We start from the raw sequence: 25,314 nt of genomic DNA, 5'->3' as shown, positions 1-25,314 counted from the left end.
CGTAGATGTACTTACATTAGAACATAATTTTGCCAGAACAGACTCCCTTAAAAATAATATTTTGAACAGAGCAATTCTCCTGTTTTAGTGATTCTTAAACAGGTCATTGATCAGTATATTACATTTTTATTTTCTTACATAAAATAACATAATTTTTCACCTTTACCATCGTAACAGTTTTTGACAGCACAAAACTGAATGTGGAAGGTTTGACAGTTCTGATGTCGGCTGCGACCTTGTCATAGCTCTATGGTAACTGTCAACCTGTAGACTCAAAAGACAGAGGGCAAAAAGACTAATAACTCTGTTTACGTAAAGACTCTAAAAATACAGAATAAATAGAGAACATGATCAGGAACAGTCAAATCATACAATAGTTTCTGGATGTTTCCTTCCTAAAGATTTACAACATAATCTACATATAACTTTTTGCAACTTTTTAAAAAGTTTTTTCTTTCGGTGCAATAACATTAAAGGGAGTCAGTCATTAGATCCATGGAGCTTGACTAAAAAGAGCCAGAGTATAAGTTGGTATACGTGCAATGTGTAGGAGCATGTTCACCCTGTAGCCATTTCACAGACAAACCCCCCAAAAAACCTAATGAGCATATACCATGTAGTAAGTAAATAAGCAAACAGTATTAGTACACCTATATAACATAGGCTACTTAGGCCTGTTTCACACATCAGTTTATTTGGTCAATCAAAATCCGCTAAAATGGCGGATAACGGATCCGTTCCTGTACTGACCACAACGTTTGGCGTTATTTTAACGGATCCGTCAAAGGAAGAATTTTAAAGGAACCGCTGCCTGAGGAAGGGGAGAGAGAATTTTTCAGCCGCCACAACAGAGTTTAGGGCTAAATTTGCGGCTGAGTGAAGTCTTTTGGGCATGCGCAGTGAGAAGTGCGGATCCGGCCACCCAAAAAACCTTGCATGGTCCGTTCGGGCATGTCGGCGGACGTCAAAATTTTGGCGGATCCACAAAAAAACGGATCCAACGGATGGCCATCCGTCAAGATCCGCCGGTAATGCAACTTAATGGGAAAAAAACGGATCCGCCAAGAAAAATGGCGGATCCGTTTTTTTTTTGCAAAAAGGCGGATTTTGACTGATGGATACAAATGGATGTGTGAAACAGGCCTTAGTTAACACTACTTTGATCAAAAAAGTGTAAAAGTCATCCCACCACGACAAGGTGCACCCAATCGGGACAGCCCTTTCTCTAGTATTAAAACCTTACCTTGTGTCTTAGTATGTTCAAGGCCAATTCTATGGTTTTACTGTAGTTCCATCTACTTTGCACAAGCAGGAGTATTGGCCACCATACAGGGGTATTGGCCCCCCCAAGCAAGGATATCGGCCCTCTTTTTAAGATAGGCATTTTATCTTTATAGCTTCCTATTTTCATTTTTTTTCTCTTGGGTAATAACAGTTTGGTAGTGCGATTGCTGTAGCATTTCAGAGAAAAAAGAGTTTAAAGAGCCGGCCAAAGACTATAAGGAAAGACCTGACTAGTCCAATGATGTCCCTGGCTAACCTCTCTCCTGCTCACTCTATTTTCTTATATACACACATGGGAGAGAACTGTCAATCAACTGAAGCAGGGTGGGGAGAAATCTGCCGGGGACCTCAATGGACTAGTCAGGTGTTTCCTTATAGTCCCTGGTCGGCTCTTCAAGCTATGTTTTCTTTGAAATGCAGTAGAGTTTCAGAGTAACACGTACTTGGATGCAATCGTGCAACCGGGCTCTGATTCATGCTGCTCGTACATTAACAAAAAGATTTTAGCACCAAAATTCAATACTGTTACAGTCTATGCTGCATATGAAGCACATATTTTGGCTGTCTTACAACAGGTGACATTTCCCTTCAAACATATTTCTCAATGAACATAATCTTGAAATAAAACTGGTAGACAAAAAAAATGTCTTTCACAAAAAGAAAATTAACTGAATTTAAATATATTTTTCACGCTGAATTGGAATATGCTTTCAGAATTTTTTTTCCCATCAGGCAGGGCTTTTTTGGGATGCACATTTTAAGTTTTAAGGAAATATTACAAAATAATACTCATATAGTCAACATTATATGAAATTCAGATTACCTAGAACATTTTTGATGATTTATGGGAATATTTTGCTTTCGGGATGTCTCTCTCTGTGGTCAGCCAACATACTAGGGCTCCATTTGCCTTGGTACCTCCATTCCATGGTAGAAATCTGCTGATGAATACGCTCCCCATGCTGGTCACTCCAAGATTTTCTGGAAAGATGTCCAGGTGGGAGTCCGAGAAATTACATTTTAAGGACATGTTGCATCCCATAGCTTGGCATGATTTCACAAGGTCACTCACTACATTGTCAAGTTTTATGATTTCCGAGAAAAAAAGAAGAGTCATTTATGAAGGATGGCCAGGCTGCTTTTTTCAAAGGATTTAACAGTTCCTGAAATTGTTCATATGTGGCCCTATAAAAATGCTTTCTTTCAGTTTGGCATCACTAACTTTGGGAAATTTAGATTTCAAATGTATAAATACAGCAGAATTTTTATCAAGTGCTTTTGTGAACTGTTCCGTCAATCCTAGTTGACTATGCAATGGAGGTAAATATTCTTTTTCAGGGTTCACGAAAGGTACATTCGGCTCATTTTTTTGTCCAGAAACAAGAGATTAACGTTGAGGCCATTTTTTGTGACTATAGCGAGACTTCCTATTCCTGCTATCCCTATCGCATAAGAACCAGTAGAATTTAGTGGATACAAGTTGCCATCCAAGCAATGAAGAAATCACCTTCAAATCTTCATAGATATTCCAGTGATATTTTTCACGCTGGATTTTTTTCTAACAGCAGTTTCAGATTTTCTCTTTAATTTCAGCAGCATGAGCAACAGGTATTGACATGATGTCATTACCATTATGCAAAAGAACGGTCCTTCAAACTAACTTTTGATGAGTCTATGAACAATCGCCATTCATCTGCCCACTGTTGATGTCTAAGGGTCTCCATAACAGAACAAGCATTATTACAAAAAAACTACACCTTTTTCTTCAGAGTAATAGTTTTTATATCACTCTATCGACTACAATACCTGCATGTTCTCAAGTTTTCGTGGAGTGGATTCCATCCTTGGAGCCTGGAACTGAAGCGCTGATTGTTGTTTAGACAAGTCTAAATCACAGATAAGGTCATTCAGATCTTCTAGAGATAAGAAGTGAGGTTCTGTTAATAATAACAATCTTTATTTTTATATAGTGCTAACAAATTCCGCAGTGCTTTACAGTTTTGCACATATTAGCATCGCTGTCCCTGAAGGCTCACAATCTAGGGAATTTAGTATGTCTTTGTATGAATTTAGTATGTCTTTGGAACGCGGGAGGAAACCCACGCAAACACGGGGAGAACATACAAACTCCTTGCAGATGTTGTCCTTGGTGGGATTTGAACCCAGGACCCCAGCTAACCACTGAGCCACCGTGCCACCCTTCTGTTGAACTTGGTTCGAAAATAAGATAATTTCACACATTGCTGCATGCATCTTCTTCAGTAGGAGTAAGGTCAGAGTCAGAGTTGTCACTTACGGACACAAAATCTGGACACTACTTGTGTACCAGATTTTCTTCACGATGTAAGACAGGCCACATTGCAAATGGCAAATTTGAGCAATTGACTGTAAATTTTGTTTTAGATGTGATTTCTTTGACGTCTCCCCGGCTTTGATGAGGGGCTCCGGCGGTGAGCCCGCATCAAAGCCGGGACATGTCAGCTGTTTTGAACAGCTGACATGTGCCCGCAGTAGGCGCAGGTAGAATCGCGATCCACCCGAACCTATTAACTAGTTAAACGTCACTGACAGCGGCATTTAACCAGCGCTGACCCCAGTCACGTGATCGGGGGTCAGCGATGCGTTGGCATAACAACCAGAGGTCTCCTGGAGACCTCTATGGTTGTTGATGTTGGATTGCTATGAGCGCCACCCTGTGGTCGGCGCTCATAGCAATGCAGTAATTCTGCTACATATAAGCGATATGAGCATCGCCTATATGTAGAAGAGCCGATCAAGCTATGGCAGCTTCTAGCCTCCCATGGAGGCTATTGAAGCATGCCAAAAGTTAAAAAAAATGTTTTTAAAAATATGAAAAAAAAAACCCTTTTGCCCCATTCAAAATAAAGCAATAAAAAAAATCACACATACACATATTAGGTATCGCCGCGTTCATAATCGCCCGATCTATCAATGAAAAAAGGATTAACCCGATCGCTAAACAGCGTAGCGAGAAAAAAAAATCAAAATGCCAGAATTACGTTTTTTTGGCCGCTGTGACATTGCATTAAAATGCAATAAGGGCGATCAAAAGAACATATCTGCACAAATGTGGTAACATTTAAAAACGTCAGCTCGGCCTACAAAAAATAAGCCCTCATCCAATCCAAGATCACGAAAAATGGATACGCTACGGGTCTCAGAAGATGGCGCAATTTTTTTGTTTAACAAATTTTGGAATTTTTTTTCACCACTTAGATAAAAAAGAACCTAGACATGTTTGGTGTCTATGAGCTCGTAATGACCTGGAGAATCATAATGGCTGGTCAGTTTTAGCATTTAGAGACCCTAGCAAAAAAGCCAAGTAAAAAACTAGTGTGGGATTGCACTTTTTTTGCAATTTCACCGCACTTGGAATTTTTTTCCCGTTTTGTAGTACACGACATGGTAAAACCAATGGTGTCGTTCAAAAGTACAACTCGTCCCGCAAAAAGCACGCCCTCACATGACCATATTGACGGAAAAATAATATGTCCGAGTCCCCACAGCTCCATGTCTCGCGGCTGTTTGACAGATGCAACACATGCACGGGAAATCTCTGCATCTGTTGTGGCTGTCGAAAAGCCACGAGACATGGAGCTGTGGGGACTCGGACATATTTTTCGAGCACGCCGAAGACCCTTGGCTAGCACCTGAGCATGCTCAATAACACCTTATCCGAGGATGTTTGCACATCACCATATATGATGTGAACCATTTTTGCAAGCAGTAAGAAGCCTAACACATGATAGACAACATTTATGTGGTGCCTAGTACTTTTCAAGATCACCAACTTTGCACCTGAAATAAAGCTCACAACACTTTTTTACAAGCGGCCTAAAATTTCGTCTTTGACTCTTGAACGTCAATTCACCGCACACATAACAGAAATTGTCTGGATGATAAAAACACTTTCATGGCATTATTGAAAAAAAATATAACAACAACTAATAAACTAAGAACTGACAAAATTTGAGAAACAAGCAAAACACTTTAGATCAATAGAAGAACAAACAGTGACAGACTCACTACTGGCTCTCTACTTACAAAAGATGCAATATCTAAGTGTGTCTGAACATGAATGAACCTGCATAATCTTGTTATTTTGTCTTTTAACATAACACAAGACCTTATTCTTCTGATCCCAAGCTGATTAGAACTCTAAATAATTTAGTTAAATCATCCGATGGCAAACCGTAAAAAAATGTAAGAACTGCTAAAATTAAAAATAAAAAATAAGTGTAAAAAAATTATGCCTGATGAAAAAATTCTAACAACATATTTGAATTCAGGAGGTAAAGTCCTACTACAATCGCCATTAAATGTTCTTGTAAAAAAATTTTGTTGAGCAGTTTAATCAAGGCCGTTTCCAGGTTTTCGTGGGCCCTGAGCGAAAGAGTCTCAGTGGCCCCTTTTACATATACCATGATTCATGAAGCACAGATACGGCAGAGAAATATAGGTAATATACAATGCCAAAAATTTCACTTCTTACATTACATGATATCTATTGTAAATTCTACAACAGCTCAGAAACCAGACAGTATAGTCCTCCATACAGTATTATGGTCAACACATAGCACTCTATACAGAATAAAGAGCCCCTTATATTGCACAGAATAAAGAGCCCCTTATATTCCTCCATACAGAATAAAAAGCCCCTTATAGTCCTCCATACAGAATAAAAAGCCCCTTATATTCCTCCAGACAGTATATTAAGCCAAATATATTGCTCCATTAAGTATAATGGACTTCATATATTGCTCCATACAGAATAATGCACCACATATAATGCTCCACACAGTAGAATGAACCCCATATTTTTTGCTCCATATAGAATAATGAGCCCCACATGCTCCTCCATACAGAATAAGGAGCCCCTTATATTCCTCCACACAGAATAAAGAGCCCCTTATATAGCTCCATACAGAATAAAGAGCCCCTTATATTCCTCCATACAGAATAATGAGCCCCTTATATTGCTCCATACAGAATAAGGAGCCCCTTATATTCCTCCATACAGTATATTAAGCCACATATATTGCTCCATTAAGTATAATGGACCTCAGATATTGCTTCATACAGAATAATGCACCACATATAATGCTCCACACAGTAGAATGAACCCTATATTTTGCTCCATATAGAATAATGAGCCCCACATATTGCTCCATACAGAATAATGAGCCTCATATATTGCTCCATACATAATGAGTGCCATATAATGCGCCATACAGTGTATGATGGGCCCCAAATATAATGGGCCCCATATAATGCTCCATACAGAATGGGCTCCATATAATGCTCCAGTATATGCTGGAGCTCATATAGTGCTCCGGTATATGCTGGGCCCCATATAATGCTCCAGTATATACTGGTCCCCATATAATGCTCCAGTATATGCTGGCCCTCATATAGTGCTCCAGTATATGCTGGGCCCCATAAAAAGCTCCAGTATATAATAGGCCCCATATAATGTTCCAGTATATGCTGGTCCCCATATAATGCTCCAGTATATGCTGGTCCTCATATAATGCTCCAGTATATGCTGGGTCCCATATAAAGCTCCAGTATATAATGGGCCCCATATAATGCTCCACTATATGCTGAGCTCCATATAATGCTCCAGTATATGATGGGACCCATATAATTCTCCAGTATATGCTAGGCCCCATATACTGCTCCAGTATACAGGGTGGTCCAAAAGTAGGTTGACAGAAAATAATAACATTTATTTTGATTTACCGTATTTTATGGACTATAAGACGCACCGGACTATAAGACGCACCCAGGTTTTAGAGGTGGAAAATATGGGAAAAATATATTTGAACCAAAAAAAGTTGTAAAATATTTAATAACATAAATAACATACTATTATATTTGGTGTTACTATATATATAATAGTATGTTATTATGTTGGAAGATGGTGCCGCATGACAAGTGTGGTGTCTGTAAAGTACTGTAGGAAGACGCTGGAGGGTGAGTATAAGAATGGGGGCACAGGGCTTATATTTAAAGCACCACTCCAGCACTAAAAAATAACACTGGAGTGCTGCTTTAAGATCCCATGGGAGAACTATAACTCCCAGCATGTCCTGCAGATCCTATGGCATGCTGGGAATTATAGTTCACCACAGGATGTCAGAGTGATTTTTATGTGCTGCAATTACTAACCTTATAAGTCATTCTTGTGCAGGCTGCTGCTCACTGTGCTCAGTGCAGGTCCTGCAGCTAGGAAGCCATGCTGTGGTGAGGTAATGCAGCATCCCATGGCCGCACAGAGCCCTCTTATGTCCTCACCACCGGTCATGCAAGAGGATGCTGCACTGTTTGTAGTGTGGTGTCTGCAGGACCTGTGATGACATCATGAAGAGGAAGGGCTTTGTGCGGTCATGTGATGCTCCAGCCCTCCCTCTTCATGACCTCACCACAGGTCCTCCATAGGAGCATTCCCCATTGCATCAGCACAGCCCTGGCTGTGCTGCCTGTCAGGTATGTGGCAATCCCTTCTGCTGCACTCTGCTCCTGCCCCCTCCATCCTGCTCCTGCCCCTCCACCACCTGACACAGATCTCCCCAGCTGCTGCAGGAATCGGCGCTGGGGAAACCACGTGGGTCTGTCATTTGCTGCTCCCCGCTCACTGCTCAGCTGACAGGAGAGCGGGGAAGCGGCTCATGAATATTCAATTCATTTTAAGTATCGGGACCTCATGGTTTCCCCAGCTGCTGGATTCCTGCAGCAGGCAACATTATCCTGCCTCCTGCGATCCCAGTGCGGTCTCACTCCACCACTGCCCCCTCCCCACATGCTACATTCCGACCATAAAACGCACCCACACTTTCCCCCAAAATTTGGAGGAAAAAAAGTGCGTCTTATGGTCCAAAAAATACGGTATATATAAAATTATATTTACTAACACAAGCAATTAAATTTTATTCGGAACAATAATACAAAAGCCCTTACATTTTATCAGTGCAGGCGCTCAAACTGTTTTCCATCACAATTTGCACAGCTTTGAAGTCTGCCTCTTACGCTTCGACAAACATTTTTGCACAAGACTCTTTGGGTAGTAATTTCTTGAAATGCATCTCTTATGTAATTTTTCAACTCACTGACACTTTTTGGTTTTCGACTATAAACTTTGTCCTTGAATCATAGAATCATAGAATCGTAGAGTTGGAAGGGACCTCCTGGGCCATCTGGTCCAACCCCCCTGCTCAAAGCAGGATTCACTAAATCATCCCTGTCAGATGTCTGTCCAGCCTCTGTTTGAAGACTTCCATTGAAGGAGAACTCACCACTTCTCGTGGCAGCCTGTTCCACTCATTGATCACTCTAACTGTCAAAAAGTTTTTTCTAATATCTAATCTGTGTCTCCTCCCATTCAGTTTCATCCCATTGCTTCTAGTCTTTCCATGTGCAAATGAGAATAAAGTTGATCCTTCTACAATGTGACAGCCCTTTAGATATTTGTAGACAGCTATTAAGTCTCCTCTCAGTCTTCTCTTTTGCAAACTAAACATTCCCAAATCCTGCAACCTTTCCTCATAAGACAGGGTTTGCAGACCGGTCACCATTCTGGTCGCTCTTTTCTGAACTTGCTCCAGTTTGTTGATGTCTTTTTTAAAATGTGGTGCCCAAAACTGGACACAATATTCCAGATGAGGTCTGACCAAAGAGGAGTAGAGGGAAATAATGACTTCACGTGATCTAGACTGTATGCTTCTGTTAATACATCCTAGAATTGCATTTGCCTTTTTTGCTGCTGCATCACACTGTTGACTCATATTCAGTCTGTTATTTATTAGTATACCCAAGTCTTTTTCACATGTGCGGTCACTTAGCCCTATTCCTCCCATTCTATATATGCTTTTTTCATTTTTATTGCCCAGATGTAGTACTTTGCATTTCTCCCTGTTAAAAACCATTCTGTTAGTTGCTGCCCACTTCTCCAGTTTATTTAAATCTTTTTGAATCCTCTCTCTCTCTTCTCTAGTATTAGCTATCCCTCCTAGCTTTGTGTCATCAGCAAATTTAATCAGTTTACCCTCAATTCCTTCATCTAAATCGTTGATAAAGATGTTGAACAATACAGGGCCCAGGACAGAGCCCTGTGGTACCCCACTTGAGACATTCTTCCAACTGGATGTGCAGCCATTTACAACCACTCTTTGTGTCCGATCACTAAGCCAGTTATGAATCCACCTAACAGTTGCCTTGTCCATTCCATACTTAGTCATTTTTTCAATAAGGATTGTATGAGAGACTTTGTCAAATGCTTTGCTGAAGTCAAGATATACTATATCTACAGCATTTCCTTGATCCACCCAATCAGTGATACCATCATAGAAGGAAATTAAGTTAGTCTGACATGACTTATTAGTTACAAACCCATGCTGACTCTGTTTAATCACTTCATTCTTATCCAGGTATTGACATACATGTTGTTTAATAATTTGTTCAAAGATCTTTCCTGGTATAGAAGTCAGACTCACCGGCCTATAGTTGCCTGGGTCCACCTTCTTCCCCTTTTTGAAGATAGGAACAACATTTGCTCTTCTCCAGTCTTCTGGCACTTCTCCTGTTCTCCAAGAATTTTCAAAGATTATGGAGAGGGGTTCGAAAATTTCTTCTGCTATCTCCTTCAGTACTCTGGGGTGTAATTCATCTGGACCTGGAGACTTGAATTCATTTAGGTTAGCTAAGTGTTTCCTCACTATCTTTCTGTTTATAGATATCCTGGATTCTTCTATTCCCTTAATAGGACAGTGAATAACAGTTGATGTTACATTTCCTTTCTGAGAGAAAACAGATGCAAAATAGGAATTTAAAAGTTCAGCCTTCTCAACATCCTGTCTTACCATTTCATCATTTTCATCCTGTAAAAATCCTATAGCATCTTTGACTTTTCTTTTACTTTTGACATATCCCCAAAATCCTTTATTATAGCTTTTGACATCTCTTGCAAGCCTCAATTCATTTTCAGCTATAGGTAATCTGATTTGTGCCCTGCAGGTTCTGCAGACAGCATTATATTCTTCTTTAGATATGCCTCCCTCTTTCCATTTTATAAACATTTTTTTCTTCCTTTTTAGCATGTGCTTAAGTTCTGTGTTCATCCATTCTGGTTTCCTTAAATGCTTCCTATTCTTCCCTCTTTTCGAAATTGTTATCAACTGTGCTTTGAGAATTTCATTTTTCAAGATTTCCCATCCTTCCTGGACATTTTTGTCTTTAAGGATATCCAGCCATTGGATCCCTCCAATTCTCTTTCTGAATCCTTTAAAATCTGCCTTTCTGAAATCTAACCTTGATGTCTGAGTCTTCACAGGTCTTCCGCCTCTAGTTATCCAAAATTCTAAAATAGCATGGTCGCTACCTCCTAGGGTCCCAGCCACTTTTACCTCCTCAACCATTTCCTCCCTGTTTATAAGGATTAGATCCAAGGTAGCAGTTCCCCTTGTTTTCTCCCTTACCTTTTGGAAGATAAAGTTGTCAGCAAGAGAGGATAAGAATTTCCTTGACCTGTTAGTTTTGCCTGAGAGAGATTCCCAACAAATGTCTGGATAGTTGAAATCTCCCATGACAACTATGTCATATTTTTTGGAGAACTTGGCCATTTGATGCATAAAGAGTTCATCCATATCTTCAGCTTGCACAGGCGGCCTGTAGTAAATGCCTACAATGGTGTCCTTTCCATTGTTCTGTCCTTGTATTCTTACCCAAACAGTTTCCACAGAACTCCCAGTCTCTGAAGCTTCAATCTCTGTGCAGATATACGCGTTTCTAACATACAATGCGACACCTCCTCCTCGTTTATCAAGTCTGTTTCTTGCAAATAAGTTGTATCCTTCTAGTCTTGTATTCCAATCATGTGTATTGTCCCACCAAGTTTCAGTGATTCCAATGACATCATATTTCTTTTCCTGTGTTAGTAGTTCCAATTCTCCTTGTTTGTTGCCCATGCTTTGTGCATTAGTATAGAAACATTTTAGTTTGTGATTGGTTTCTCTTTCTCCAATGTTTTTATTAATTAGATTCTTTTGTCTTTGTTCTTCCTTTCCACTTCTAATAGCAGAGTTCTCAATAGCATTTGTCAGGTGTATGGCTTTTTCTGGTCTTTTGCTTCCCTTCCCATGTTGTTCTAGTTTAAAGCTCTCCTTACAAGTGTAGCAAGGCGACTTCCAAATACATGCTTTCCAGTCTTCGTAAGGTGCACCCCATCTCTAGCAAGTAGTCCATCGTATAAGTAGTTCACTCCGTGATCCAGAAATCCAAATCGTTGCTGACGGCACCATCGACGTAGCCAGTTGTTCACCTGCAGAATCTTATTCCACCTCCTTGTTCCATGGCCATCCACTGGGAGGATGGAAGAGAAGACCACCTGCGCTCCCAGTTCTTTCACTTTCTTGCCTAAGTCTTCAAAGTCTCTGCAGATGGTTTCCAGGTCATTTCTTGCGATGTCATTTGTCCCCACATGTAGTAGCAGGAATGGGTAGTCATCTGTAGGTCTGAAGAGTCCTGATATCCTGTCAGACACATCTTTAATTTTTGCACCTGGAAGACAGCACATTTCTCTTGAAGTTATATCCGGTCTGCAGATAGCGGCCTCTGTTCCTCTCAACAGGGAATCCCCCATGACCACCACTCTCCGTTTCTTCTTCACAACATTTTTCTTTCTCCATCCAGGAGGACTCTGAAGGCGTACAAGGTTGCTGTTTGTGGGCAAAGTCTTATCCTGATGTATTTCTTCATCGTTTTCCTGCGTGAGAGCCTGGTACTGGTTCCTGAGCAGTATGGGTGCTGACTGCCTCCTGATCCTCCTGTTTCTCTGGGTCACATGTCTCCATTCCTCTGTTTCTTCAGGTTCACTTCGAATTTCTTCTCTTTCTGTAACATGAAGAGATAATTCTGCTCTGTCCAAGAATTCTTCACCTTCCTTAATGATCTTCAACGTAGCTAACCTCTCTTCGAGATTTTGCAACTTTTCCTCCAACAGGGACACAAGCTTGCATTTGTGGCATGTGAAGTTTGGCTTTTCCACTGGTAAATCTGTGAACATGTAGCAAGAAATGCAGCTCACCAAATGGCTCCTGGCCTCTTCCATCTTGAGATTTCTTAAAAACGATGAAAGATGAGCCAAAATTTTTCCGATTTCCTCTTTTCAGCTGCAACGGCCAAAACCCAGTGATCGTTGAGCCCGCGGAGACTCTTCACTTATCCCAGAAGGCACTGGGAATATGCAAATGATCTCCTCAAGACTCTTCCCCTGGTTTTCCGATTTCCTCTTTTCAGCTGCAACGGCCAAAACCCAGTGATCGTTGAGCCCGCGGAGACTCTTCACTTATCCCAGAAGGCACAGGGAATATGCAAATGATCTCCTCAAGACTCTTCCCCTGGTTTTCCGATTTCCTCTTTTCAGCTGCAACGGCCAAAACCCAGTGATCGTTGAGCCCGCGGAGACTCTTCACTTATCCCAGAAGGCACTGGGAATATGCAAATGATCTCAAGACTCTTCCCCTGGTTGAGTACTCCCCAAAAGAAAAAATCCATTGGGGTCAAGTCTGGTGAACGTGCCGGCCAATCAAGTGGGCTTCTTCGGCCATTCCATTTATTAGGAAAAGTTTCATCAAGATACTCGCGGACTAGTCTTGAATAATGTGGAGGGGCCCCATCTTGTTGGAAATAAAGGTCATTTGAATTAGGCTGTTGCTGTAACTGGGGAACAACTTGATTCCTTAGAATTTCGAGATACTTATCTCCTGTGACTGTTCCATAAAAAAATGGTCCAAAAACACCAAAACTTGAAATACCACCCCAAACATTGATACCAGGCTCATTCAGTTGTTGCTCTAATGTTAAATGCATGTTCTCATTCTACCAGTAAATACAATTCTGTCTGTTAATATGGCCAGATAATGTGAAAGAAGCTTCATCCCTCCACATCATGTGATCTAAAATTACTGGATTTTCTTCAATTTTGTGAAGCATACCGTATATACTCGAATATAAGCCGAGATTTTCAGCCCGTTTTTTTGGGCTGAAAGTCCCCCTCTCGGCTTATATTCGAGTCATATACACCGGGGGGTCAGAGGGGGAGGGGGGCGGGGGTGTCAGGTCATACTTACCCATCCTGACGCTGTCTCTTGAGCCCCCAGCTTCTCCCCGTGCTCTCTCTTCCTGCCTTCAGCGGTCACGTGGTGCCGCTCATTAAAACTCATGAATATGCGCATATTCATGAGTTTTAATGAGCGGCACCACGTGACCGCTGAAGGCAGGAAGAGAGAGCGCGGAGAAGCTGGGGGCTCAAGACACAGCGTCAGGACGGGTAAGTATAGCGATACTCACCTGTCCTGCGTCCATGGCTGCTTGCTGCTGTCTGTCATCGGTCAGTGACTTCAGACAGCAGAGGGCGCGGTGATGTGATTAGTGCGCGCCGCGCCCCCTGCAGTTTGAACGTCACTGACTGATGACGTTGCAGATAGCGGTGAGCAGCAATGGACGCAGGACAGGTGAGTATCTGACACCCAGCGACGGAGAGGTGAGTATGTCATTTTTTTTATTTTTACATGCTGCAGCAGCGGCAGCAGCACATGGGGAAATAATCTTAAGGAGCTTCTAATGGGGGAAGCATATGGGGGAATAATCTATGGAGCTTCTAATGGGGGCAGCACATGGGGGAATAATCTATGGAGCTTCTAATGGGGGCAGTATATGGGGGAATAATCTATGGAGCTTCTAATGGGGGCAGTATATGGGGGAACAATATGGAGCTTCTAATGGGGGCAGTATATGGGGGAACAATATGGAGCTTCTAATGGGGGCAGCATAGGGGGGAACAATATGGAGCTTCTTATGGGAGCAGTATATGGGGGAACAATATGGAGCTTCTAATGGGGGCAGTATATGGGGGAACAATATGGAGCTTCTAATGGGGGCAGCATATGGGGGAACAATATGGAGCTTCTAATGGGGGCAGTATATGGGGGAACAATATGGAGCTTCTAATGGGGGCAGCATATGGGGGAACAATATGGAGATTCTTATGGGGCAGCATATGGGGGAACAATATGGAGCTTCTAATGGGGGCAGCATATGGGGGAACAATCTATGGAGCTTCTTATGGGGGCAGCATATGGGGGAACAATATGGAGCTTCTAATGGGGGCAGCATATGGGGGAACAATATGGAGCTTCTAATGGGGGCAGCATATGGGGGAACAATCTATGGAGCTTCTTATGGGGGCAGCGTATGGGGGAACAATATGGAGCTTCTAATGGGGGCAGCATATGGGGGAACAATCTATGGAGCTTCTTATGGGGGCAGTATATGGGGGAATAATCTATGGAGCTTCTTATGGGGCAGCATATGGGGGAATAATCTATGGAGCATTTCCCACTCTAGGCTTATACTCGAGTCAATAAGTTTTCCCAGTTTTTTGTGGCAAAATTAGGGGGGTCGGCTTATACTCGGGTCGGCTTATACTCGAGTATATACGGTAATCTCACTAAATTGCAGCCGCCTGTCTGGATCATCCTCCAATAAACCATGAATTAGACGTGGACGATAAGCTTTCCACCCAATAGATTTCAGGATTTGCATGATGGAAGCTCGTGAAATTCACAATTCTTAAGAGACTCTTCTGGTGGACTTTTTTGGACTTTGAACAAATGTTTCAGCAACAAGTTGTTTCTTATTTTCCGTACAGGCTGTTTTGGGTCGACCAGTTTTTGGAGCATTAAGGATTGAGCCAATGGCATCGAATTTGTCATGAATGCGGTAAATGGTTTCTCTCTTTGGGCTTGAGTGCCAAATGTTTCAACCCTATTTGCTCTAACTATTTCAGCATTTTGAGATTTCCAATACTCTTTTAAAATCCATTTTCTTTGATCTGTATTTAAATTATTTGCCATTATAGATTATCTGAATTATCTGAAAAGAAAACAGATTTGGGAGAGATTTATCTGTGAAAACTGGATCTGTGAAACTGACTCAGTTGCCCTTAGTAACCAATCAGATTCCACCTTTCATTTTCCTAAGAGTCTGTGAAGAATGAAAAGTGAAATCTGATTGGTTGCTAAGGGCAACTGAGTCAGTTTCACTTTACACCATGCTTGATAAATCTCCCCCTTCATAGCCCTATTACACATACTGTCCACCTACTTTTGGACCACCCTGTATAATAGGCCCCATATAATGCTCCAATATATGCTGGACTCCAGTATATGATGAGCCCTATGTAGTGCTCCAGTGTATGATGAGCCCCATATAATGCTTCATACAGAATGGACCTCAAATATTTCTCCAAACATTAAAAAAATTGAAATACTCCCCTCTCCTCACTGGCCGCTGCTCTGCTCCGGACTCCTTAGCGTTGCTGTCTTCTAGCTCTCTGCACTGTGACTGCTCAGGTAGAGAGCGTGTACTGTAGTGATGTCACTGCGCCCTCTGACCTGAAATGTCACAGAGTCAGGAGACGCAGAAGATGCCACAATGGTGAAACGGGGAGAGGTAAGTACTGCAAGTACCAGGGCCCTGGGCAAGCAGGGGTAGCCCCCATAGCACGTCTGTGTCCCTGACGGTGAGTGCCCCCCCACCTGCTCAGTGCCTCAGGATGCTGATGCTGGCCCTGAGTCTAATCCTAAGTTGTTTTTTTTAACGTAACCTACACATTGTGTCCATTGAAGGTCACTTACAGCTATCTTTTTTACTGCTTCATAACTTTCTAAATAGATCAAAAGCAAGATGTCAACCAAACAAGAAAAAATTGCAAGCAAAGCTCTCTTTGTTATATATATCAAATATTGATCCCAGCTATCCATTCCAGTTAAATAGCAAAAAGTGCAAGAGTATCCAAACTGCATAAAAAATGTGAGAATAAGCAAAGTTTTAAGATATTTCAGCAAATATCGACAAGATAACTTTCTGTAAACAAGTTCATCATGATATAAGACAAGCTACATGAACCAATCTGTTGTGAAACAAAGCTAAGGACAAATTGAGGGATCATAATACAGTAATCCAAGCTTCAGACACCTAAATGGACATCGAATGCAGAAATTCAAGAAGAAATCAATATTATAAATTTTGCTTACCTGGTATTCTTTAACATTCTCGACAGTAAAGTTGAACCAGACGCGAAAACGGGGGTTACAAGTATCAGGTCTAATAAAGAGGTCATACTCAAATTCTGAGATATAATCCACTCTTCCAAGATTACCTGTTACATAAGAATAACATATAATAAAGTGGGGTCCAACAAAGAAAGCAAATTTTTAAAAAAATATATATCGTCTTCCCATTATACTAAAGTATACAAAGTGGGACTACAATGGGTGCAACATTTGGCCCTTTTAATACATTTTTCCTGAACTATTTAGGATGATAAACTCAAGCTTCTTAACCTTAACAAGAAAAAACCTTCACCTTTCTTAGCAGTATGGCGGCTCAGTGGCTAGCACCTTGCAGAACTTGGGTGCATGGATCAAACCCAAATCAAACCAACATCTGCATGGAGTTTGTGTGTATGTTTCCTCCAGGTTCTTTGGCCAAATTCTTTCTCCGACATATCAACAAACATATGCTTTGTTAAATAGCCTTCTATTAAACTTCCCCTAGTCGGAAGTTGAGAAATTAACTTATAAGCCAAGGACATTTAAATTTTTACTTTATAAATCCAATAGTGCACATGAAAATAGGAAATTTTGTAATATATCTTATCAAAGATGTCTGCTTCTTTCTCCTCTTGAACTGATCTTTCTTTTTCAAATCATGGGGAAAATCCATAATATCTGTATTCAGTTCTGACAGACTTTCACATTGAGTTAGGAAATAAGAGTTGGTGCTTATAAGATACTAGTTTTGAACCCGTTCTACGCCCGATAGACGAGCATTATTATTAGTACATTTATATAGTGTCGTCAATAAAATGGTGCCAGAGATCGCAGTATGTGCACGAACCGACTCCAGCGCCATTTTATCGAAGCGATGTACTGCAACATCAACATAACAGTGTGCTCCTTTGTGACGTCTCCACAGAATCTTATGAGAATAACTGTCATTTTCAATCTCGGTAATGGGGAAATTTGTCTTCAATGTTCTGTATACAGATTTTACAGCTTTTACTCTTGGATTGAGATTTAAAGATTAATGCAGGAGATAGATGCACATTTCTCTTAAAAGCTAAATTACACAGTTGCTTATTTTCATATGTTCGTTTGAGTTACAAAATAAAAATTAAAATGACGGTTACTCTGTAAGTCACAGAAAAGAGCAGAAGTTGGTGCAGCAGTCTGTGAATGCTAAAGAGACTCATACTGGAAGAGGGGGGGAGGCAGCTGATTGGTTACACAGCACAGCTCTACAGAGGGACACTAGAAGTCCGCCCCCTCTCAGCACAGTTAAGGGCCCGTCGCACTAAGCGATATCGCTGTAACGTCACTGGTTTTTGTGATGTAGCAGTGATATTGCTAGCGATATCGCTATGTGTGATACTTACCTCCGACCGGCTCCCCGCTGATTATCGCTGATCGCGCGAGAACGTCCGGGACCGTTTCTCGTCGTCAGCTTCCTGCTGGGCTTCCTGTAGCGCCGACGAGTGACGCGTGGACGGCTGGACGCTGGCGGGAGGACGTCAGGATTGCCTCGCCTGACAGCTAAGCAGCGACCCCCGACCGCTGCTGCATCGCTGGTGAGATCTGCCTGTGTGGCAGCTCACTAGCGACCATTTAACGATGCACCAGCAATCCTGACCGCATCATATCGCTGATCGGGATCGCTGGTGCATCGCTAAGTGTGACAGTACCTTTACAGAGAGAAAATAAATATTTTCCAAAACTATGCAATTTTGAGGACAAAGGTCAAAAATTTCAGATAACACACAACAATATAGTTCTATATTAATACCAATCCAAATCAATCATTCTCAAATATTTCATATTGTGCAGTCTTTCCGTGTTTCTTACCAGTTTTATTTAAATAATCAGTTTAAATTCAATAGCAATCAAGGTGTAAAAAATTAGGAAACTGTCATCCAAACTGTCAGCCGACAGCTAACTTTCCCAAGTCCCCCATACACCGGAACCAGTGATGAGCGAACGTCCTCAGATAAGGTAAATAACATGAGTGTATAGGGCGTGCTCAAAAACTATGTTCGAGTCCCAGCGGCTGCATGTTTCGCGGCTGTTCAACAGCAACAACACATACAGGGTTTGCCGTTTGTTAGATAACCACTGCATTTGTTGCGCCTGTCTAACAGCCACGTAGACGACATGCAGCAGCGGGGACTAGAACATAGTTTTTGAGCACGCCCTAGACACTCAGTTAGCATACGAGCATGCTCTGATAACACCTTATCTGAGAACACTCGCTCATCACCGGAATGCTTGGCTCAGCAAAACATTCCTGATGTTTTTATTGATACTCATTTATGGTACATATAATATTTTGATTACTTTTCATAGCGAGATGTGGTGACCAAAAAAAATCCAAAACAGTTGATTGTACCTGTCATCTCTATGAGAGAGCTGTTACGAGAATTTGTAGATTATCTTCTGCGAAAACAAAAGAATTGGCAGCTAAAATTCTCCAAACCAGATCCTTCTCTACCCCTGACACTATCTGTTGGGGGGGAGAGTCGGATGGCCGTCCCATGCACGTTGGTCTGTTGACCAGTATTGACGAGTTCAGATGAATTCAGTCTAACGTGTATGGGGGCTTTTAGCATTTAAAATTGACCTATCACAAAGTCAAAAGTGGTCAGTATTTTTTCCCGCCCGCTCCCCAGAGCATTCTGTTTTTCTTATGTTTTTTTTATTTAAATCTGTCATATGATTGCAGAGATATTGGCTTTTTTAGTGTAGTTTATGGCGCCATCTTGGCGGAGGACATTTTTTTTCTTCTCCAGCAAGATGGCACCACTGACACAAGCGCAACAGCAGCTATCGATCTCTATACAAACCGATAGCTGCTACTGCACAGGTTACTGCACAGGTGCCCCGGGTGCCATTTTCAAAATTACTTTTCTTTTCCTTGCTCAAGTAAATCTGCAAAAGGGATTAAGTGCACAGTAACCATGTGATGATAATGCTGCAGCGCAGGTGCCACGGCCTCACCTGCCTGCAGAAGAGTTTTGTTTTTGTTTTAGTATGTGATGGTATTCATTATGCAAACTAGGGGTCCGGTCAGTGAGGGATCAGTGACCAGTCAGCAGTCTGCATAATGAATAGCTAATCAGAGCACCACATACATGACCCCCCCGCCTTAGGACACAAGCATATCATTAACACAAAACTGAAAATAAAGATTAAGAAACAACAAGACGCATTTCATCACCAGGTATCATTGTAATCAGTATAACGGCGCCGACCTGACACTGTGTGTAGGTTACTATGCATAACCCTACTGACAGGTTCCCTTTAAAGGAAATCTACATAAAAAGCAGATCGATAAACATGTTATTCCGAAAAGCCGGCAGAGAAGGGTTGAGACGGTGCCGAGAAATTCTACAGCTATCTTTGCTTTCCCCGGAATAAACGGTTATGTGTGATAAACTGGCTAATTCCAGACCAATATTCTTGACTTTCATTTTCAGCAAATCACTTCCATAAAATATAATTATCACTTGGTCATCCTCATTAAACATGTGATTGAAGTTAATGCTTTTGCTATGTGCATTTCATTGAATGAACTCAGTAATGTTGATTTGCAAAGGGGTCCTGGAGAGAGATAAAGTAAATTTATTGTGATTTTCCACTGCAATTTTACGTTCAACGTAGTTAAAGCAAAACTCAACATGGGAGAAACACTGTGAGGCCCCATTTTTAAACTACTTCTGCCTTCATTTAAAGGAGAAGATCATTTGCAGACAATCGTTCAGACTTATTAAAGAGATTTTCTAGGATAATAAATCAACTTTAAAATATATCAATTACTAATATAGTTTTATTAGGTGGGGATATTTGCTTCTTTGGTAGGTTCTCCATTCCGGGGTTTTGGCCGTTGTACGTTTGATCCGGTGCTCAACAAAGATCCGTGATTCGTGTGTCGGCACATGATTAAAGCATTGTGTGAAGGGGGCTTGCTGACTGCTTACTTTAATAGCTTAGCCAGCCCCCTTCTCAGAAGCCGATGCAGAGATGAAGATGGGGCGTAGGCTTAGCTATTGAAATAACCAGTCAGTGGACTCCTTTAGTTATGTGTCAACACAGTAGATGTGGTCCTGTGTCAAGTACAAGACAGGAATCAAAGAATCCGGCAACCACATTGGAGCAGAAACCTAAAGATGGTGGAACTTGGCACAATAGAACTATATAAGTTACAAATTTTGCTCTTCAAACATCCTATATAACATTTACCTAAAATTGTCCATAATCCACTAACGTCTGGATGTCCTCGAATCCCACAATCCACTGCACCGCACCGGAAGTACGCCGACCCCCATATTGGAATATCCAAGTGATGGGTATTCCAATATGGCACCCGCTGGTGGTGCCAGTCCCTTCCATAGTACCACCAGCGGGACACCCACGCCGGCCCCCCCGCCGCCGCCACCACTGGACCCCCGCCAGGACCTGCCGCCGGACCCCCTCTAGGACCCGCCGCCGGGCTCCCGCTAGGACCCACCGCTGCCTGACTACATGCGCTGGATCCCGCCGCTGCCTGGCCACCCACCCCTGTGCAGTCACAGCCGGCAGGAAAGACCGTGGCTTGCGGCCTGTGCTGGAGATGGGGTGCGGGCAGTAAGTATAAAAACGAATTTAGTTAAGGGAAATTCTAGAAAAATAGGGTTTTCTTGCATTTATAGTGCAGTAAAGACTACAATTAAAGAATTATGTAGCGGTGCATGTCTATGCATTGTGTATGCCTGCTTTAGTTGATGTATCATTTCTTTATTGTTTCCCATTTTTATTTTATCTTCCTTTTTATACAGTTTTCTTAATGAAGACTGTATTTCTCATGATGCCTCTGGGGAAGAGTCTAATTGAATTTCACTTACTACTATTCAATGGTAGATTTATGAAACTTTATGTCTCAAATCAAAACTGTCTTTGTTGCCTACAGTTGTTAATTGAAGCAAAGACATATTTTCTTTTAGAAAGTTTCATAAATCCCCTCCTAAATCTTTAGCTGCATGGTGGCGGGCAGAGTTGGGTGGGAAATAGTTGTCTGAGAGGAGACAGTCAAGATTTATTAGGTTATGATGTCAGCCTGGAGATAACAGGAAGTCAGAGACTGACTTCCTGTCTACACATAAGAGCATGTATTGGACCAGTTATCAGCGTGGAGATCACGTGACACGGCTGACCACCATAAAGGTGGAAGAAGCATGGATGCAACTGAGATGTGGTGAAACAAATGACACAAATAAAATAAACCTTATGACTGCATTGTAAGTGCAAAAAAATACGCTGGAATGTGACTTTCGTTTTAAACACAAATTATAATTTAAAAAAGCTAAAAATGTTTTTTTTAAACCCTAAATAATAAAAACTTAATTTAAATAGGTTTTAAATTGTCTGATAATATATTTCCTTTACAATTGTCCATTTAGTGGCATATAAAAGTTTGGGCACCCCTGGTCAAAATTACTGCCATTGTTAACAGTTAAGCAAGTTGAAAATGAAATGATCTCTAAAAGGGCTAAAGTTAAAAATGACACATTTCCTTTGCATATCAGGCAAAATATATATATATATATATATATATAGTCATTTTTTCCATTTTAAAAATGACAAAAAAGAAAATGGGCCAATACAAAAGTTTGGGCACCCTTGGAGATTTGCGTGCTCAGATAACTTTGACCAACGTTTCAGACTTTTATCAGTCTGTTAGGGTTATGGCTTGTTCACTATTATAATTTGGAAAGGCCAGGTGATGAAAATTTACCAGCTTTCTAAAACCTAGTCTCCTAAAAAACAGCAGACATGGGTTCTTTCAAGCAGCTGCCTAGCACTCTGAAAATCAAAATTTCAGTGAGAGCTTCTCGTACAATTGCTAGAGAGGTAAATCAGAACCCCTGCTTGACTGCAAAAGATCTTCAAAAATATTTAGCAGACTCTGGAGTTGTAGTACATTGTTCTACTGTTCAGAGACACGCACAAATATGGCCTTCAAGGAAGCGTCATCAGAAGAAAACCTCTCCTACGTCCTCACCATAAAATTCAGCATCAGAAGTATGAAAAAGAACATGCAAACAAGCATGATTTATTTTGGAAACAAGTCCTATGGAACGTTGAGGTTAAAATAGGTATCAAAAGTATGTGTGGAGAAAAAAGGGAACAGAATTTCAGCAAAATAATATTTTGCCAACAAATAAGCATGAGGGTAGATCAATCATGATCTGTAAGGCCTGTTTCACACATCAATTTTTGTCCATCAGTCAAGATCCGCCGTTTTGCAAAAAAAACAGATCCGCCATTTTGTTTGGCGGATCCATTTTTTTTCTCATTGAGTTGCATTACCGGCAGATCTTGACGGATGGCCATCCGTTGGATCCGATTTTTTGCGGATCCGCCAAAATTTTGACGTCCGCTGACATGCCCGAACGGAGCATGTAACGTTTTTTCGGGCGGCAGGATCCGCACTTCTCACTGCGCATGGCTGAAAGACTTCACTCAGCCTGAAATTTAACCCTAAACTCTGTTCTGGCACCTGGAAAAAATTCTCTATCTCTCTCTCGCTTTCTCTCCTCTTCCCCAGGCAGCGGTTCCTTTAAAATTATTCCTTTCACGGATCCGTTAAAATAACGGTCCAGTGACAAACGTTGTGGTCAGTTCAGAAACGGATCCGCTGTCCGCCATTTTAGCGGATTTTGACAGAACACAAAAACTGATGTGTGAAACAGGCCTAAAGCAGCTGAAGTTAAAAAAAAGGATAGGTTCTGCAAATGAATAATGATTAGGGATGAGCGAATAGCTTTGGATAAGTCCTTATCCGAATAGCTATAGCACTTACTGAACAGCTGCATCGGGAACCCGGATACCCAGAGCGTTCCTGATAATCAGCTGTTCAGAGCCGCAGCTGCATGTGTTGTGGCTGTGTGACAGTCTCAACAAACCATACATGTGTTGTGACTGTCACACAGCCGCGATACATGCAGCTGCTGCGCCAAACAGCTGATCATCAGGAGGGCTCTAGGTATCTGGGTTACTGATCCAGCTATTTGGTAAATGCTATAACTATTCAGATAACAACTTATCCGAAACTATTCACTCATCCCAAATAATGATCATAAACACATGTCAAAATATACAATTGATGACTTCAAAAGCATCGAGCTGAAGGTTTTACAATGGCCCTCACAGTCCCTCTTATTAGTGTTTGTTTATATTTAGTGTTAGGGACTCACAATATCTGGGGACCCTTGACGTTGGGTTGTGAGCTTATCTGCTTTGGCCAAAATAGTAACCAATACCCCATATCTATTTATCTTTTTGCACTTTTTAGCAGGATGCAGCTAGAACCCTTTATGTTGGCTTGGTTCTTTGTGTGATGCATGTATATATAGTGCAGAGCAGCCCACCTGCTAACACTATGGGCATGATCAATAGGCTGCTCAGACACTTTTGCATCACATTTATCAGTGTGACTTATGCCTTATGCAAGCCTCATCTGTGTGCATTTTTTCCACTGGGCAGCCGGACCACAATTGGTTACTGGCTGTCCTCATCAGTGGAATGCACCTGTGTTGCCCCAAACTTTATCAATGGGGTTCTGCTGCATCCTGCCAGTGCATCAGTCAGGGTTTGGTGAGTTACCTTTCAAATGATTTTTTATGGATTTTTTTCTTATTAGTGTTTGTTTATATTATGTGTTGTGACTGTCACACAGCCGCGATACATGCAGCTGCTGCGCCAAACAGCTGATCATCAGGAGGGCTCTAGGTATCTGGGTTACTGATCCAGCTATTTGGTAAATGCTATAACTATTCAGATAACAACTTATCCGAAACTATTCACTCATCCCTAATAATGATCATAAACACATGTCAAAATATACAATTGATGACTTCAAAAGCATCGAGCTGAAGGTTTTACAATGGCCCTCACAGTCCCCTGACCTGAACATCATTGAAAATCTGTGGCTAGACCTCAAAATAGCAGTGCATGCAAGACAACCCAGAAATCTCACAGAAATGGAAGAATTTTCCAAAGAAGAATGGATGAAAATCGCTCAAACAAGAATTGAAAACTATTGGATGGCTACAAAAAGCATTTAAAAGCTGTGATAATTGCAAAAGGGGGTTCTACTCGGTAATAACCATGCAGGGTGCCCAAATTTTTGAATTGGCCAACTTATCTTTTTGTGATTTTTAACATGTAAAAGATGAAACAAAATATATATATTTGTGCCTAAAATGCAAAGAAAATGTCTTATCTTTAACTTGTTTAACTGTTCACAATAGCAGCAATTTAGACAAGGGGTGCCCAAACTTTTACATGCCACTTTAAGTTACAAAAAAATGTATTTAAATTGCAATGTTATTTTTATATTATTTATTTTACTTTACATTTAATCCCAAATAAAATGTGCACAACATTCATCATTATTAAAACAGGATGAAATTAAAAAAAAAAACACACAAAATCACGGCCAAAGTAAAATCAAGTTTAGCGATGTACAAGCTAGACTAACCTCTGAATGTAACTCTATTTCAGGCAGCAAGTGGATAGAACTTGAAAAATTATGATTCAATTCAAGAGCTCGAAAGCCAAATTTATTTCTGCCAAATGATATGAATCAAATCTGTTTCAGACTAGATAAATGCAAACTAATTGCAGCAGTTTTTGTAATATACAATAACAAACTCATGAGTACAGTATGTGACTGACTGTGTCCATGCCAGCAGTAAAAATAAAGATATAGTAACTGGAGACAAAAATAACAGGTGTATAAGTCATAAAATATCAACAGCAATCAGATATTTGAAAGATAGATTCGAAATACATCCTTGTATTCTTAAAGGGGTTCTGTCACTAGACATTGCTGCCTTAACAGACAGCAGCATAAAGT

The 25,314-nt window shown here is 41.1% G+C and overlaps 1 protein-coding gene across 3 annotated transcripts in view; it reads right to left on the bottom strand.

The window, feature by feature from the left end:
* Positions 1–25,314, bottom strand: part of AGBL4 (AGBL carboxypeptidase 4) — a 1,778,944-nt gene that overhangs the window by 1,569,768 nt on the left and 183,862 nt on the right. For all 3 annotated transcript variants that reach the window (XM_073579164.1, XM_073579165.1, XM_073579166.1), the window contains exon 3: positions 16,398–16,522. In XM_073579164.1, the coding sequence (XP_073435265.1) occupies positions 16,398–16,522 (125 nt within the window). The remainder of the gene's footprint in view (positions 1–16,397; positions 16,523–25,314) is intronic.

Source organism: Dendrobates tinctorius, unplaced genomic scaffold, assembly GCF_039654945.1.
Source record: "Dendrobates tinctorius isolate UK_male_01 unplaced genomic scaffold, ASM3965494v1 ptg000061l, whole genome shotgun sequence".
Lineage (NCBI taxonomy): Eukaryota > Metazoa > Chordata > Amphibia > Anura > Dendrobatidae > Dendrobates > Dendrobates tinctorius.
This window is presented reverse-complemented; position numbering and strand designations above follow the sequence as displayed.